The following is a 17,019-nucleotide window of genomic DNA, read 5'->3' as shown; positions in this document are numbered from 1 at the left end:
TGTGTATCTTTTTAAGATTTTATGGGCTCATTTCATTGCGGTGTTTTCCTGTTCATGCCTCTTAGATTTTCTAGAGCATCCTTATTGCTTTTCTGCTGTTCAATGCAGGTCAATATTATGCCAATGGACAAATAATCTAACTTAATTAGCCACAGAAGCCTCTTCTCATTGCTAAATAATAATACACTGATACATTTGATAGAATTAGGGCACCAGCCTTCAACCCCAGGACATCTCTCTTAAAGAACAAAAAGTGTTTACTTACCTAGTGGATGTTTAATTAAACTAAAAGCTTCAAAAAGCAACATTTGGAAGTGGAAATGAATCTCTATCACTGGAAAATTAAAATAAGACAATATTTGACATTAATTAGAAAGGCAGGGCTTCCCCAATGGCTCAGCTGGTAAAGAATCTGTCTGCAAGGCAGGTTCTCCAGAGATGCAGGTTCCATTCCTGGGCCAGGAAGATCCCCTGGTGGGAGGAAATGGCAACCTACTCCAGGGTTCTTGCCTAAAACATCCCATGGACAGAGGATCCAATCCCATTGACTGGTGGGCTACAGAGCAAAGTGTCCCAACCAAGCGCAGAACAGCACACGCAGAGCGGCACAGTTGAAGAAATCACAGTCGTAACTTACGGTGTTTCTTCTTTCTGCTATTTTGAATTGTCATCATGACTTCTGTCTGGAATCACCTTTGAATTTGGTTGAAAGCCCAGGGTTCATTATTCATCAATAATATACAAATTCCTTTCCAAGAATTGACAGTAAGTACACAGACCGTGAATCATGCATCTTATATTAAGAGCGAACAAACAAACCAAAAAAAAAAACCTTCATAATCCTTTGATATAAAAGGCAGCATAATGCCAAAACATTAAAAGATAGAATTGCTTCCTTTATGAAGATTTGTTCATTTATAAGTTCATTTTATAAATCGTTTATAAAATGTTTTGGAATATATAATTGAGTTTATGGCAACCTATAGCAACATGGTCCTTTAATAGATGGTAAGATATACAAACAGTTCCTGAGTTAGGATTTTTCACCTTTACGATGGTGTGAAGAAATATACATTCAATAGAAACCATACTTTGAATTTTTTTCTTTTCTCAGACTCGTGACATTTAGGGTAATGTTAATATTCTCTCACGATGCTGGGCAGTAGCAGTGAGCCAAAGCTCCCAGTCTTCCACACAATCACAAGGGTAAACAGCAGGTACTCTTAAACCATTCAGTTTCCATACAACCAGTCTGTTTTCACTTTCAGTACAGTATTCAATAAATTGTGGGGAATATTTAACACTTTATTATAAAGTAGATTTTGCACAACTGTGGACTAATGATGTTTGGTAGGTCGGGTATATTAAACATAGTTTTGACTTAGGATATTTTCAATTTACAATGGGTTTATCAAGATGCAGCCACACTGTAAGGCAAGGAAGATCTGTATAGAACAACTTTAACCAAGACAAGATTGAGAAACACCAAAAGAGATAAGAAAAAAACCCAAGCATTTTGTTAAATGATGCAAAAAAGATGATAAAAATAATAGAGTGCATAGAAGTTTAAGTCATGAAAACAGAATCATCATTCGTAAATGATTTTATACCCTTCATGTTCAGATTTAATGATGCCTACCTTTTTTTTTCTGTAGAAAATTTTCTACAGAATTTATGACAGTTATTCACACTGTCATACTTTATAACAAAATATATCACATGTACACTCTAATTTTGCTTGCTTTTCTTATGATACATATGATACACACCATTTTAATTATATGAACTTATGATTTTTTTTATGTTTTAGATTTACCAGAGAGTTGCAAAGATACACAGGGAGTTGCCATATGCCTCTTACCCTGTTACCTCATCTTGTTCACATCTTACATCATATACACAATTTAAAGAATATGAATTATTAATTTTTAAAAATACACATCTGCACATGCATTTCCAAGCTAAGAAAGATAACATTACCAGCATCCATTTGTCCCTCCATTATCACATCTCTTCATCTTCCCCATTGAATGGGGCTTTTATCCCTCCCTTCGTGTATTAAGGTGCGCAATGGCAACCCACTCTAGTACTCTTGCCTGGAAAATCCCATGGGTGGAGGAGCCTGGTAGGCTGCAGTCCATGGGGTCGCGAAGAGTCGGACACGACTGAGTGCCTTCACTTTCACTTTTCTCTTTCATGCATTGGAGAAGGAAATGGCAACCCACTCCAGTGTTCTTGCCTGGAGAATCCCAGGGATGGGGGAGCCTGGTGGGCTGCTGTCTATGGGGTCGCACAGAATCTGACATGACTGAAATTATTTAGCAGCAGCAGCAGCAAGACCCTAAACAATATACTGTGGAAACTTCCATAATAAAATTTCAACTTTAGGGCTTTTATTTAGATAACAAGTCTTAAGTTTACTTAGGCGATATCTCTGTTTATTCAATCATTTTCTCAATTGATGTCCTTAAGTACTAGAGTATGTTTGATCCTGGAATGAGATTCTGACTTTCCTGGTGGCTCAGATGGTAAAGCGTCTGTCTACAATGCGGGAGACCTGGGTTTGATCCCTGGGTCAGAAAGATTCCCTGGAGAAGGAAATGGCAACCCACTCCAGTACTCTTGCCTAGAAAATCCCATGGACGGAGGAGCCTGGTGCAGGCTACTGCCCATGGGGTTGCAAAGAGTTGGACACGACTGAGCGAGATTCTTCTCATCACTAAACATCCACCCTGTGAACCCCAGGGCACCCTAACATTTCCAGGGCTGGGAGCATGGGTCCAGAGAAAAGCAGGGGGCCTCCTGCTGCCACGGTTCTGCCTCCTTCTCCGGGCCTCGTTCTTCCAGGACCTGGTGAAGGAGGGTTCCCTCCTCATGGAAACCCAAGTAGGTCTTTGGAGTGAGAATTCTGGATTCTGGGAGTGGCCTGGAGGGGAGAAGTTCCATGTGGGCCCATCACCTGACCCGGTGAGGCTTCTCAGTGCTGTGGGCAGAATCTTGGCTGGAGGAAGTTTAGAACAGGGGCCCCTAAAGGGCAGACTGGTTCAGGGACCGTCACTGCCTGAGTGGTACTGGCGGTGGATTGACCAGCTCTCCCTGATTTTAACACTGAACACCTGCAGTCCTGGGAACAGCCTATCCACTTCCCTCCCTAGAGCTAACTTGACAGTTGGCTACCTTAGGAAAACTCTCCTGTGCGGACGAGAGTCCCCTTTATTCCTGGGGTCTGATTTATCTAGGTGGAAGGCTTTTCTTAGGTAACCAGTTTGTCTTCAAGTAAATAAATATCCCATGTTCTGAGACACTTCCAATCCATTCTTCTTTGTTTCTCTTTAAATTCAACTATAAATTCCCTGTTATCAGCAGTCAGTCTAGCCTGTAACCTGGCTTCATTGCCGCTGTGCAAAGGGCAGTCTGTCCCACCGGCCTTGGTTGGATCTGTTTTCTGTGTCAGGCTTGAAGGTGACGATTGGGAGAGCAGGCTGCTCGGGGCTCACAGCACTCTGCGTACACCATGCCGAATACCATGCTCTGCCACCACTGTTTACTTTTTCTCCTTCCTCAAATGTATGCTTTCCAAAAAATTACTGAGGTCAGCTTTTATCTTTTATTTATAAACCATAAATTTTAAATCTGGGTCCTCCAGATTTAAATGGAGGAAAGTCTAACTTCTGGGAGTTCCTCTATGCTGGTCTTTGTGCGATGGAATAACACTGTGAAGCACAAGCTAGAAACACTAGACTGTGTGCAGAATCCTCACACTCCCACTTGTATAAATCAGACACTCTCCGTCTAGTGAAGGGGCTACACTGCCATGAAGTCATTCCGGCATCTTACTTCTGGTACCTGTGGTGATGATGGATCTGCCATCCTCAGAGGTGCTTATCATGCTGCCTGCTTCTGGGAAAGGAGCCGTCCATTAATTCAACATGAAGAATCCCCCAGAAATCTTCATATTTTAGAACTTACATCTCAAACCGGTTCAGTGCTGAGCCTGTCTCTGCCGTTGCATTATACTAACCTGTGGATGTGTCATCACAGGCTAATGAGGCTAACCTGGGGTGAACCCTTCTTTGTTCTTGAGAATCTCTTGCCTATTAAACAGTGTAGCCAGGAATGTGAAGGGCCTTGTAATATGACCGCTGTGCACTCTGTAACATTCCATGACCTCTCCTTGTGATGGTGAATTTGCTTAGTTTTGTCCCCTAGAGGCATATCGCTCCATTTATTTTATTCTGAAATAGTTTAAAATGTGTCAGGAAACACCACCTGGAGAAAAGGAGATTAGCAGAGCTGTTTATATTCCTGGCATATTGTAGTTGCCCCCAAATATTATTGAACTATTATCCTCTCTGTTTTTATGTTAACATTCTTAATTGGTTAATAACTCATCTAGAAAGCACATCCAGATTATGGTAACCATATCCTGTACCATAGGAGGATTTTAAGCACTGAAATTGGATATAGAATCATGTACAATATAAATGCTCATGAAGGTTTCATCACCTTTTCTCGCTATACTAAAATTTAAATTTCAGCATCTCCATTACTTAAAGTATAATATTTCACTGTGCCTGATAACAGTTTAAATATGAATCCTGGCCTTTCCTTGCCAGGTTAAATGTATTTTGTTAGGAAAACAAAGCATTAAGGAGATATATCTGCAGTCAAAATATTTAATTATAATGGAAACTCCCAGGTAGAAAACTAGCATGGATTGTACAGGAATTAGCAAGTTGCTGATTCATTTCTTATTCTTTGAAATTGTAATAGTGGTTGACAACCATAACGGCAAAGAAAGATTAATGAAAAATACATCAGTATAATATATGTGTTCATACTCCATAAAATTGTTTATTTCACTTGGATAGAGAAATAGAACATCATTAAACCCCAGACAATAATAGTTAATATTATAGTTCTTTATTATTTAAATAATTTTAGAAACAGGTCTTAGATAAATGTTAGGAAGAAATCAGTGTAAGTGGAGCATTTTTTTATGCGGCAGAGAATAAATAAAGTCAAACAGTGAAATGTTTTTGACATTAAGCCATTATGATTTATTAAAATGCAAGTATATGTGGCTCTTACATGCAAATGGAAAGTATTTAATTAAATAAATAGTTGCAATTTTATTCCAAGTCATTGTGATTCCTTTTCCAAATAGCCTTCAACAGAAAGGTGTTTCGCCATTACTAATTTATCTTTTCTTATCTACAGTGCACATTTTCATCCTTTAAGCTCCTTTTTTTTTTTTTGCATCCCCAAAGACTTAAGCCCCTGGGTTTAAGTTATACATAATTTAACACTGCTGGCTGACATGTGAGGGTCCTGGAGCTGATTTGTGTATTTCTAAAACTGGGATCAAGTCAGTATACTTGCACATAATTATTGAAACAGCAGTCATTTCCTGTGAATCCTGTGGCATCATAATCAAGAGAAATGTTTTGTATGAATTGTACTTTGTAATTTAGATCAAATGAATAATGACTGCAATGGGCTTTCCTCTCTGCTTTAATATAATAATCAAATGCCTATTTTTTTAAAAAAAACTATTTTAGTGAAGATACTGAGTCCTGATTCACTGTGATGTATCCTGACCAACTTTGGTTTTGTTTTCATCAGGTTGTCCTGACAGCAGCTTTGGATCCAAATGTAAAAGTCCACTTGGTGGGTTCCAGGGATGCATGAGACTCATCTCCATCCGTCACGAGGTGGTAGATCTGATTTCAGTTCAGCGGGGGGCCCTTGGGAACTTCAGCGACCTTCAGATAGACTCCTGTGGAATCACAGACAGGTAGGGGCAGTCCCCCTTCTTTATGTTGACTTGTCCATTTTTAGGCTTTTGGCAACATGTTGAAATTAGTAGAAAAACAAACATTTTCTTTCCTTTTTCTCACCATCATCTGTTCCACAAGAAATAGATAATATTTACATTAGAGATAAAATATGCTTTTAGTTTTATGCTTCTTATTTCCAGTGATAAAATTTAGGTAGAAGATATGACCATATTATTTATATGTACAAATAGCTACCAGTTCCCAAAAGATGATGGTGATGCTGCTGTAATTTTAAGGACATATAAATGTATCAAAAATATGATTAAACCCAATCACTTAGGATACCCTAACAGTAATATAGACCATCAGTTCAGTTCAGTCCCTCAGTCGAGTCCGACTCTTTGCAACCCCATGAATCACAGCACGCCAGGCCTCCCTGTCCATCACCAACTCCCAGAGTTCACTCAAACTCACAGGGGCCAGTAAACCAGAGACCTACGTGATTGTCAGACTGGCTTTTGCTTCCCTGACAGCTGAATAATGTTACAGAGACACAGTAACTTAATTGGTTGCTATGGTCCTAATGTGTACCTTAAAGAACACATTACCATCTGCTCTGCAGGGAAAATGAAGAGGAAAATCCCCTGTGGAAAAGTTTTGGAGCCATTGTAATGATGAGGTTATAAGGAAGATCCAGTAGTTTCAATAGGAATTCCAGTGCAGGGCATGAAGGGCATGACAGGGCAAGATTTGGGGGGTCATTGTAGATGACGTTACTTTTAATATAGTAGTTGATAGTTAATAGTTTAAAAGTATTTTTAGGCATGGGCAACTGTAGCCAAATAATCTTGCCACTCATCAAGGCATTTATTTTTAATTATTGAGTTCAATAAAATGTCATGGCAATTCCAGATTAAAAAAAACAATAAAGCAATGTGACAAACTTAACCCAGCATATAGTCATGTTCAGTATATATTTTGAGCAAATACATTAATTCTGAGCTCTGAAAATAACTTTTCATTTGTATGAAACATTTTGTCACCATAAACACACATCTGTTATATCTGAAGACCATTTACTGTATCATTGTCTGTTGATCCTGTTTTGAACACTGGTAGATACTATGTTTGGAGAAGGCCATGGCACCCCACTCCAGTACTCTTGCCTGGAAAATCCATGGACGGAGGAGCCTGGTAGGCTGCAGTCCATGGGATCGCGAAGAGTCGGACACGACTGAGTGCCTTCACTTTCACTTTTCTCTTTCATGCATTGGAGAAGGAAATGGCAACCCACTCCAGTGTTCTTGCCTGCAAGATCCCAGGGACGGGGAAGCCTGGTGGGCTTCCGTCTATGGGGTCGCACAGAGTTGGGCACGACTGAAGCGACTTAGCAGCAGCAGCAGATATTATATGTAGAAAAAAATCATTATGATCTAACTTAGTAATGTATTATGACATCATTTCCTCTCTATGAATATGTGCTTATTTAACTCAACTTGTAGATAAAATGGTTCTTTCTATAATGAAAGATAATATGTAAGGGAGACTTGAGATGATAAACCTCAACTGGCTTGATGTGGGGAATAATAGTGACCATCTCCACAGTTACAGCCACACCAGCTTGGGGTCATTAATCTTGATTTGGAAGAAGGCCTATAGCAAGGCTCCCTGGGTCGGCTCTCACAGAAGCAGGGAGCTCACCCTCAGTGGGTAACAGCCACCAGGGACCAGCGGGAAGATTCAGTCAGCCACACTATGAGTGATGGCCATGTTAAAATTTGGAAATCCTGTAAGCAAAACATGAAGTTCCCAACCTTAGTTTTTACAAAGGAGATGGCAGAAACTTCATCAAGAATATGTTCTTGACAGGTTTTTTAATTTATTTTTTATTCTGGGGTGAATGAGAGCATTTCAAGCCTTGGTCTCATTATAACTTTCCATTTAAGTTCTAGAAAGCATCAATTATTTGATCAGGGTGATTTGAGTTGATACCAGAAGCTCTTTAACTTTTTTTGTCCATGGTGCCTTATGCATTTCAGTGGTTTTTTTTCAGTGCTCGAAGTCAAAAGGGACAACTTACGCTTTCATTTAAACAGTCACTTGGTTCCAGGCAACTTTACAAGTGTTTATGTCCTAACAATTTAGAAACCTTTTGAAAAAGTAATTTATACATTTATTACTTATATATATATATATAATAAAAAAATTTAACCTTATTTTTAATGTAGTGTACAACCTTTCAAAACTTGGAATCACATCAAAGACTGCTGCCCTTACCTTTTTTCAACATGACTTCACATGGCATTACTTTGTGTCAACTACTGAACAGCCAGCTTCTCAAAGATAAGACATGATTAAAAGGAACCTATGGTGGCTCAGAGGTTAAAGCATCTGCCTCCAATGCGGAAGACCCGGGTTCGATCCCTGGGTCGGGAAGACCCCTTGGAGAAGGAAACGGTAACCCACTCCAGTGTTCTTGCCTGGAGAATCCCATGGACGGAGAAGCCTGGTAGGCTACAGTCCACGGGGTCGCAAAGAGTCGGACACGACTGAGCGACAGAACGGAACGGATGACGATCTAATGTGGAAATTAAACTACCTCAAGCTAGTCAGTGGCAACGTGCTTGACAGATGTTGAGTCTGCCTTATATCTCTTCAAAGTGTAACATGTCCTGGGAGCGCCTGTGGTGTTGCTTCAGCACCCTGACGCACCCTGGCCAGCTGTTGGGACCTCAGGGTTCCTTGGTGTGCGCACCAGGGAACAGAGCTGTCCCTCCGCCCACACTTTCTTCTTTCCTTCCCCCTTCTTTAGAGCCTCTTCCTTTAAGTGTTCAGTGTGGTAAATCAATATGATTAAATGTTATTTTGTGTAAACCATTGATGTTTCTGGCAACGTACTAAATCACTGTTGCGTCGCTTAGGGAAAAGAGAGGGCTACGATATAATCGGACATGTTGAAAATTAACAGTCACAGCTACCTGGGAACTGGTTGAAATCTGATGAACTTAGAGTGCTGTGATTAAGATCACATAAGGACAGACGGAATGACCATTGCATGTGCTCAGTTGTGCCCGACTCTTTGCGACCCCAGGGGCTATAGCCTGCCAGACTTCCCTGTCCAGGGGATTCTCCAAGCAAGAATACTGGAGCAGGTTGCCATTTCCCTCTCCAGGGGATCTTCCTGACCCAGGGATCTAACCCGCGCCTCCTGTGGCTCCTGCATTGGCAGGTGGATTCTTTACTCCTGTACCACCTGAGAGGCCTGGGCTGACATTAGTAATGCTCTATTTACTCTTTAGATTACTGTTAACATTCTTCTTTCACATGATCATGTATAAATTACCAATATTTTGTGATATTTCATGGTGAATAGTAGTAACTGTATCTGCACCTCCTTTTAGGTGTTTGCCTAACTATTGTGAACACGGTGGTGAGTGCTCCCAGTCCTGGGACACCTTTCATTGCAACTGTGCAAACACTGGGTACAGGGGAGCAACGTGCCACAACTGTAAGCCAAACACACCTGCCTGTTCTTGCCTCTGTCCCGACTCCCTTGTTCATTTCCTTTTCTTTGTTGTGTATATGTTTATATGTCCATGTGTGTACAACCCTGAACCTTAGCATTCAGTTGATTTCCAGCTTATTTTTAATCCACACTTCTTTTCATAAAGTAGTCAAGGTAGCTTAAAGAAACACATAAAACAGAAAAGAGTAGGAGAGCCAGCAAGGAGAAAATACATGTAGAAAAAAAAAGGTAGCTAAGGATAAACATAAACCACAGTGCCGGGTAGGTAATCCCTAAATTCTCTTAGTCACTCAGCCACGTCCAACGCTTTGCAACCCCATGAACTGTAGCCTTCCAGGCTCCCCTGTCCATGGGATTTCCCAGGCAAGAGCACTGGAGTGGGTGCCATTCCCTTCTCCAGGGGATCTTCCCAACCCAGGGATCGAAACCGGGTCTCCTGTATTGGCAGGTGGATTCTTTACCACTGAGCCACCTGGGAAGCCCTTCAATTCTCTTGCAATTCCGTTAATAAGGATGGCGAGGATAAGGATGCTAGAAATGGATATTAATCATGATAGTTTCATTCAGTGTTTTCTAAATGCCAGGTACTGCTCTAGTATTTTGTGTGGCCCAGTTCAGTTACTTGTGATGACCACCCTAGTAGGTGGGTGCTGTTATCATCTCTAGTTCGCTTGGTAGCAGAGAGAGTTTAATCACCTTGCCTAAAGCGCCTGAAATAGTAGAGGCACAGTGAAAATGTGGATGTCTGTAATTATACTCTAGAGCCTGGGACCACAACCATCTTTTTTCCTGTTTTAGAAGCTGTGGATTCTTTTCTGGTGAAAATTTGTGTGTATTGTTAAGACTCATGTCCTTTTCTTGTCCATTTATTCAGCACAAATGCCCATTTTTTTCAGTCTCATTTTTTTCATACTATTGCCGACTTTGTGAACAACTTAACTCCTAGTCCTCTGACATGCAGCCGTGACTTCAGGCAAGGGCCTTAGGTGGAGTCCTCAGTCTCCTGTTTCCCGTCTTGTCACTGTGAACTGCTTTGTACTCCTGCCAGAGCTGAGACTGGAACTCCAGGCTTCCAGCCCCGGGGGCCCCACGAGGGACCCTCAGAAGTCCTGACTCAGAGTTGGAGAGGGCACGAGTCAGGGTGGGGAGCTCCTGGGCTCACCCTCACGCCTCCACAATCAACTGTGTGGACTGGAATGCCTTGTAAGATCAGAAAGGACACCTGCTATTGCTAAAGCCAGGCCACCTTTCTTACCCTGGATCACCAGTAGCAGAATGACAGTGTATTTTAATTTTTCATACCTGCCATCATCCCAATTACAGCAACTAATTCAAAACACAAAGCTAATTGAATGTGTTTTAACTATTTATTTTCAACTCTTAGCTGTGACTGAAATCTAAATATAAGCACAAACGTCTCTGAGCCAAAAAATATTAGATGATAAATAACTATTTTCATCAGTAGCCCACAACTTGATCCAATCACTGAATTTGCTTATTAGGTTCTTGACCAGGTAGGAGTCAAAATTTTTTTGCCAAAAACCATTCTGAGAAACGGGGCCAAGATAACAAATCTGGCTACAATGAAGTCATCACCATCATTAGCTTGAGTAGAAGGCAGGTCAGCAATGGAGTCTTTTAAAAGATTTTACTAGAAAATAATATTTTAAACACTCGTGTTAAAAAGTGAAGTAATACACATAAAACAAAAGTACTCACACAGTTGTTATGTCCTTTCTAATACCAGCCCTCATGGCAAAGTTATGTGTGTATCCCAACCTCTTTCAAGCAATTTGTCAACTCACGTATGAGCATACAGACATATATAAATTAACCCTTTCACATGCCCATTTCACTGCATAAAATACAAATGTGCCTAGAAAACAATCCTTCTTATATCTCTCCCTATGTAATATACAATAGGAGCAAAATAGAACCAAGGGATTGTGGAGGAGTAGAGAAGAAAATTTGTATGTTTATCTGAAATCTCTGCAATGCTAAAAAAAATTAGTTACAGTATTTCATATTGTCTAAAACTCATTAATATAGTTTTGAAAAATTTAGATCAAGGAAGGACATTCAGGGGCTGGTTTATTTCTCATTCCATAAAATTAAAAGCTTGGTGGAAATCACCATTACAATTGGTCAAGTCTTCAGTGAAATGAGTGCATCATATAGAGTTGCTAATATCAAACCTTGTACATGGCAAATATATAATTGTAAAATTAAAAATATCCAATTATGGATCAAAACACATTTAGACCAACTGAGGGCATATCTTATATAAGTATTTCTTTTGCTTTGAATTGTAATTATCTTAAATTCTCATTACAGAGCATTAGAAAAAGTTTCTTTTGTAAATTACTTTTTAAATTATTCACAAGAAGCTTTGTAAATCATACTTGTTTTATGGAAAAAAATGTTTTATCTATAGATTTATGTGAGAAAGGCGACTAGTTGCAGCATTATCTAAAGCTTTTCTGTTGCTTAATTTTTGGATAACAGCAGCTTATTTAAGGAGATTATGTTATTGTGCTTCAGATGTTAGGTTTTTACAAGGTGATACTAGAATTAGAAATTCCAAAGTGGTTGTTGAAAGATCCATTTGGATGGATGTCCAAAATGGAGGTCACATTATACTTACAAGAATCTTAGCGTTTAAAACACCTACCTTCTATTTTGTTGTTTTACCTAATGTAAATATAAACTAAATTTTCATTTTAAAAGAATAATCTTGTATTCCTTTAGTAATAAAATGAAATGTCATAAAATACAATCCCATTCTTTCTTTTCTCTCTCTAATCTTGTTTCATCCATATTTGTTTAAAAAAATGAGTTTTGTCTTAAAGTGTGTATTACCTTTTCTCCTGGTCAGTAATGAACATATTAAATTTCAAGACTTGGACTATTTTGTGTCCAAACTAAAATTTAAGGAATTACTTTTATACTGTTTCACTTATGATGACACTTTCACTTTTTTTTTTAATAGCTATCTACGAGCAGTCATGTGAAGCCTATAAGCATAAGGGAAATACTTCAGGGTTTTACTACATAGATGCAGATGGAAGTGGTCCCCTTGAACCATTTCTTCTCTATTGCAATATGACTGGTGAGTTCATCAACTTTCATTTAAGAGTTAAATTTGCATACTAAACACAAAATGAGAACGAAGCAGTAAGAAGCTGACGTAATTTGCAACATGATTAAAATGCATATTGTGTGTTGAATTTTACTGAATAGTAAAAGAACTTAAAGTCAAACTCAAAAAAATAATTTAGTGGTAGTCATTTAAAATGTCATTATTTTCTATGCATGTGCTATCTGTATAGAATATCTAATAATAAATGTATCTTATTAAGTCCCAATCCAAAAAGGATAGACTTTAGTCCTCTGAGAAGATTGATACATACATATGATTTCTCTTGTATGTAGAAACTAAAAACAAATGAACAAACATAATAAAAGAGTAACAGTCTCCTATGTACAGAGAACAAACAGGTGATTGTCCGATGGGAGAGGAGAAGAGGAATGAAAGAGAAAAAATTGTGACCAAGTGTGGTAATGAATGCTAATTAGCTTGTTTATGGTGAGCATTTCATAGTGTGTATTTATATGAAACCATCACATTATATACTTTAAATATACACAATTTTGCCAACATAAATAAAGCTGAAAAATGTTTTAAATAGTAATAATGAAAGAAAAAAGATTGATGCATGTGAAAGCTTTGAAAATATTTTCTTAAATTTGGGTAAGTGAGTTTTATTCCTTACTTACATAAACTTATATAGGAATTAATAGTGTTGGAAAATGTGTTTGATTCAATGCAGCATCCATTCATGATAAAAAGAAAATGAAAGCTCAGTAAATTACCAGTAGAAGGAAATGTCCTCAATTTGATAAAGAGGACCCATTAAAAAAACCTACAGTACATATCACAATTTTTTGTGAAGTACTGAAAATTTTATCTGTTACCAACATTAATGCAATGATGCCTGCTATTATCACTCCTATTATCACTCTGTTCACCATTGTTTTTGGAGGTCCTAGCCAGTGCAATAAAGCAAGAGAAAGAAATGAAAGACATGCATACTAGAAAAGAAAAACTATGACTCTTATTATTTGTAGATGGCCAGGTTATGTATTGAGAGTTTTCTGAACAATATACAGAGTATTAAAATTCAGAATGATTGCTAGATATCTAGTTAAGGTAAAAGTTAATTTTATTTCTGTATATCAGCAATAAGTAATTAAAATGAAATTTTAGAAGATTCTATTTTTAGTAGCATCAAAAATCTCAAATACATGATAATAAATCTAAAGAAAGTTGTGCATAGCTTTTACACAGATAATTGTAAAATACTCTTGAGATAAATTAGGTCCTAAAAAAATGGAGAAATATAAAATTTTCATTGATTAGAAAACTTAATATGGTGATATAAATGTCAATTCTTCCCAACTTGGTACTGATTGAGTGCAAACCTTAGTTAAAATTTCAACAGGGTGTTTGAAATTTTAATTGGGCTTCCCTAGTGCCTCAGATAGTTTTAAAGAATCCACGTGCAACGCAGGAGACCTGGGTTTGATCCCTGGGTTGGAAAGATCCCCTGGAGTAGGAAATGGCAATCCACTCCAGCATTCTTGCCTGGAGAATTCCATGGACAGAGAAGCCTGGCAGGCTACAGTCCCTGGGATCAAACAGTTGGACACAACTAAATGATTAACGCTTTCATAATTGTTTTGGTGAAACTTAACAAGCAGACTCTAAACTTTACCAGCAAAGTTGAAGAGACCAGAAGAACTAAATCAATCAAAGAATAAAGTTGGAGGACTCAAGTCTACCAGCTATAATATAGACATTATGCTGATAAATTGAGTAAAACAGCATGTGATTGACACAAGGTAAACCGAATAGACCAATGAAACAAGATAGAGAATCTGTAAATAGACTCACTCATATTTGGATAGTTGATTCATTGCAAAAGTAGCATTCATGTACAGTGAAGGAAAGATGGTTTTTTCAGCAAGTGTTTGCTCAGTCACTTCAGTCGTGTACGACTCTTTGCGACCCTATGAACTGTAGCCTGCCAGGTTCCTCTGTCCATGGGATTCTCCAGGCAAGAATGCTGGAGTGAGTTACCCTGATCTTCCAATGCAGGGATTAAACCTGTATCTCCTGTCTCTTGTATTGCAGGCAGATTCTTTACCCACTGAGCCACCTGCTGGGTGAAATTGTGTGTAAATACTATAAAAAAGACTTGATCCCTTCACCGTCAAACACAAATGGATTCTAGATGAACTGTGCTGTTCAGTGTGCTGCTGCTAAGTCACTTCAGTCATGTCCGACTCTGTGTGACCCCATAGACGGAAGCCCACCAGGCTCCCCCGTCCCTGGGATTCTCCAGGCAAGAACACTGGAGTGGTTTTCCATTACCTTCTCCAATGTGTGAAAGTGGAAAGTGAAAAGTGAAAGTGAAGTCGCTCAGTCGTGTCCGACCCTTAGTGACCCCATGGACTGCAGCCTACCAGGCTCCTCCATCCATGGGATTTTCTAGGCAAGAGTACTGGAGTGGCTTGCCATTGCCTTCTCCACTGTTCAGTGTAGTAGCAACTATTTAGATTTATATTTAATTGAAATTAATATAACAAAACAACTTGAAACAAGTTGTACAAATCTGAATTGATTCATTGCAATAAGATTAGATTAAAAACCATTTCCTCAGTCTCGCTAGCCACAGTTTAACTGCTGCATAGCCACCTATTCCGTCATTGCAAAAAGTTTACATTGGATAACGCTGTGTCGGGAGGTCAGCATTTCATGGAGCAAAATAAACAGAAAAAGGAAATATTGAATTGAAACAGCAGGCATGGTAGAGGAGGATTTACTACTTAAAATCTGGCAGTGAATATCTAGGGGAAGAGCCTTCTGGACAGAGGAAATAAATGCTAAGTCCTGAGAGAGTGTTGCGTGTGTATGTTCAGAAAAGAGCAGCAGATACAGTGTAGCTGGAGTGCGGTGAGCAAGCTTGAAGTACAGGAAAGCAAGAAATAATCAAGTGGGTGGGGGCAGGAGAGGAAGAGTCAGGGGTCCTTACAGTGTGTCAGGTCTCTGGTTTTTACCCTGAATGAGTTCAGAAGACCTTGGAGAGTTTTAAGCAATGGTAGATGCCACCTGGCTTTCTTTAGTAGGATCATGTTTGCTCCTGGGTTGGGAAATGCCTGTCTAGGAGCAGAGGTAGAAAAGAGTTAGAAGATATATTCATACATATATACATACATATATATATGTGTGTATCACCAAATATGTACATGCATATGGATAATATGTATATGTGTAATAGGAGTATAGGAGTTAGGAAGCCTGTTTGGAGACTGAGTTTCTGTAATTAAGAACCCAGGCAAGAGCCAGGAAGGTGGTCTGCAATGGATCATACAATGTAGATGGTGGATGGAGATTCAATTTTCTCATTGAATATGTGTGAGGAATGAGAAAACAAAGGGAACCAAAAAATAACACCACATTTTTGGCTTCAGCAACTGGAGTGATTAAGTTGCCATGGTCTGAGATGTGGTCAGAGAGTTGTGAGGGGAAAGATGAGCTCAGTTTTACACACTTTGAAATATCTGTTACACATTCATGAAATATTGAGAAGGCAGTTGAATATGGGAGCAACGGTTCCTTTGTATTAAAGTGTAATTCTAAAAGCTGTATGGTAGTCAAATATTTTGGAAAATTGCTATAGACTGTGTCTTTAGAGATGTTTCATATATAACCAAGTGGCTTCAGTTTGCTCTGCCATCGTTGAGAGTACTGCCTGGCTTAGTCTGTCTGGGCAGCTATAGCAGAATACTACAGACCAGATAGCTTGTAAACAACAGAAATGTATTTCTCACAGTTTTAGAGCATGGGAAACCCAAGATCATGGTGCCAGCATTGTCAGATGGGAGCTCTCTTACAGATTTAAGACTTCTTATATCCTCATGTGATAGTGATAGAGGGGTTCTGCAGGGTCTCTTTTATAAGAGCACTAATCCCATTCGTGAGAACACCTCCCTCTTGACCTCATGACCTACCTTTGGGGGTGGGTGATTCAACATATGAATTTTGGTGGGGTGCACAAACATTCAGACCATAGCACTGCTCCATGTGCCAAAGTAACCTAAGACAGCTAATGATTCTTACATGTTTATCCCATCAACAAAATTCCCTGCTCTCCACAGTACAGATTCCCAGGCAGCACCCTGAAGCAGGAGGGTTAGGGTGAGACATCAAAATCAATATTTTTAAAAACCTTCCCATTTGATACTTATTGTGGAGCCAGGTTTGGGCATAGCTGTTTTAGAGTTATGGTTTTCAAACTTTAGAGAACAGCCTGCTCTATTTGTGAGAATTAAACATAGTAAGTGTGAGAAGACTTCACAGACAGAAAAGGAAAATTTTGCAAATGAACGATATGAATTCAGGTGTCAAATAACTTTTTGATTTTTTTCTGTTTAATGAGGGTTTTGAGTGAGATTCAACAATCTGTCACTGCATCCCTGTGAATCCTGTGTTGCCACAAAGCACCCTGAACTATGCCCATGCACTTGCTTTATGAAGTTTTGATTCTGCGGTTCAGACATCTCAAAGTTGCTAAGTGTCTGTATTCTTAGAGCTCTAAGAAACACCACATACACACACACACACACACACACACACAATTCTCATTATCC

At 39.0% G+C, this 17,019-nt stretch overlaps 1 protein-coding gene across 6 annotated transcripts in view; it reads left to right on the top strand.

Moving 5' to 3' along the window:
* The window catches only part of CNTNAP4 (contactin associated protein family member 4), a 284,057-nt gene that overhangs the window by 188,791 nt on the left and 78,247 nt on the right, over positions 1 to 17,019 (top strand). For all 6 annotated transcript variants that reach the window (XM_088830269.1, XM_088830270.1, XM_088830272.1 and 3 more), the window contains 3 exons: positions 5,626 to 5,797; positions 9,182 to 9,288; positions 12,296 to 12,415. In XM_088830269.1, the coding sequence (XP_088686395.1) occupies positions 5,626 to 5,797; positions 9,182 to 9,288; positions 12,296 to 12,415 (399 nt within the window). The remainder of the gene's footprint in view (positions 1 to 5,625; positions 5,798 to 9,181; positions 9,289 to 12,295; positions 12,416 to 17,019) is intronic.

This window comes from Moschus berezovskii, chromosome 22, assembly GCF_049115385.1.
Source record: "Moschus berezovskii isolate FMDL1 chromosome 22, NW_MosBer_1.0, whole genome shotgun sequence".
Classification (NCBI taxonomy): domain Eukaryota; kingdom Metazoa; phylum Chordata; class Mammalia; order Artiodactyla; family Moschidae; genus Moschus; species Moschus berezovskii.
This window is presented reverse-complemented; position numbering and strand designations above follow the sequence as displayed.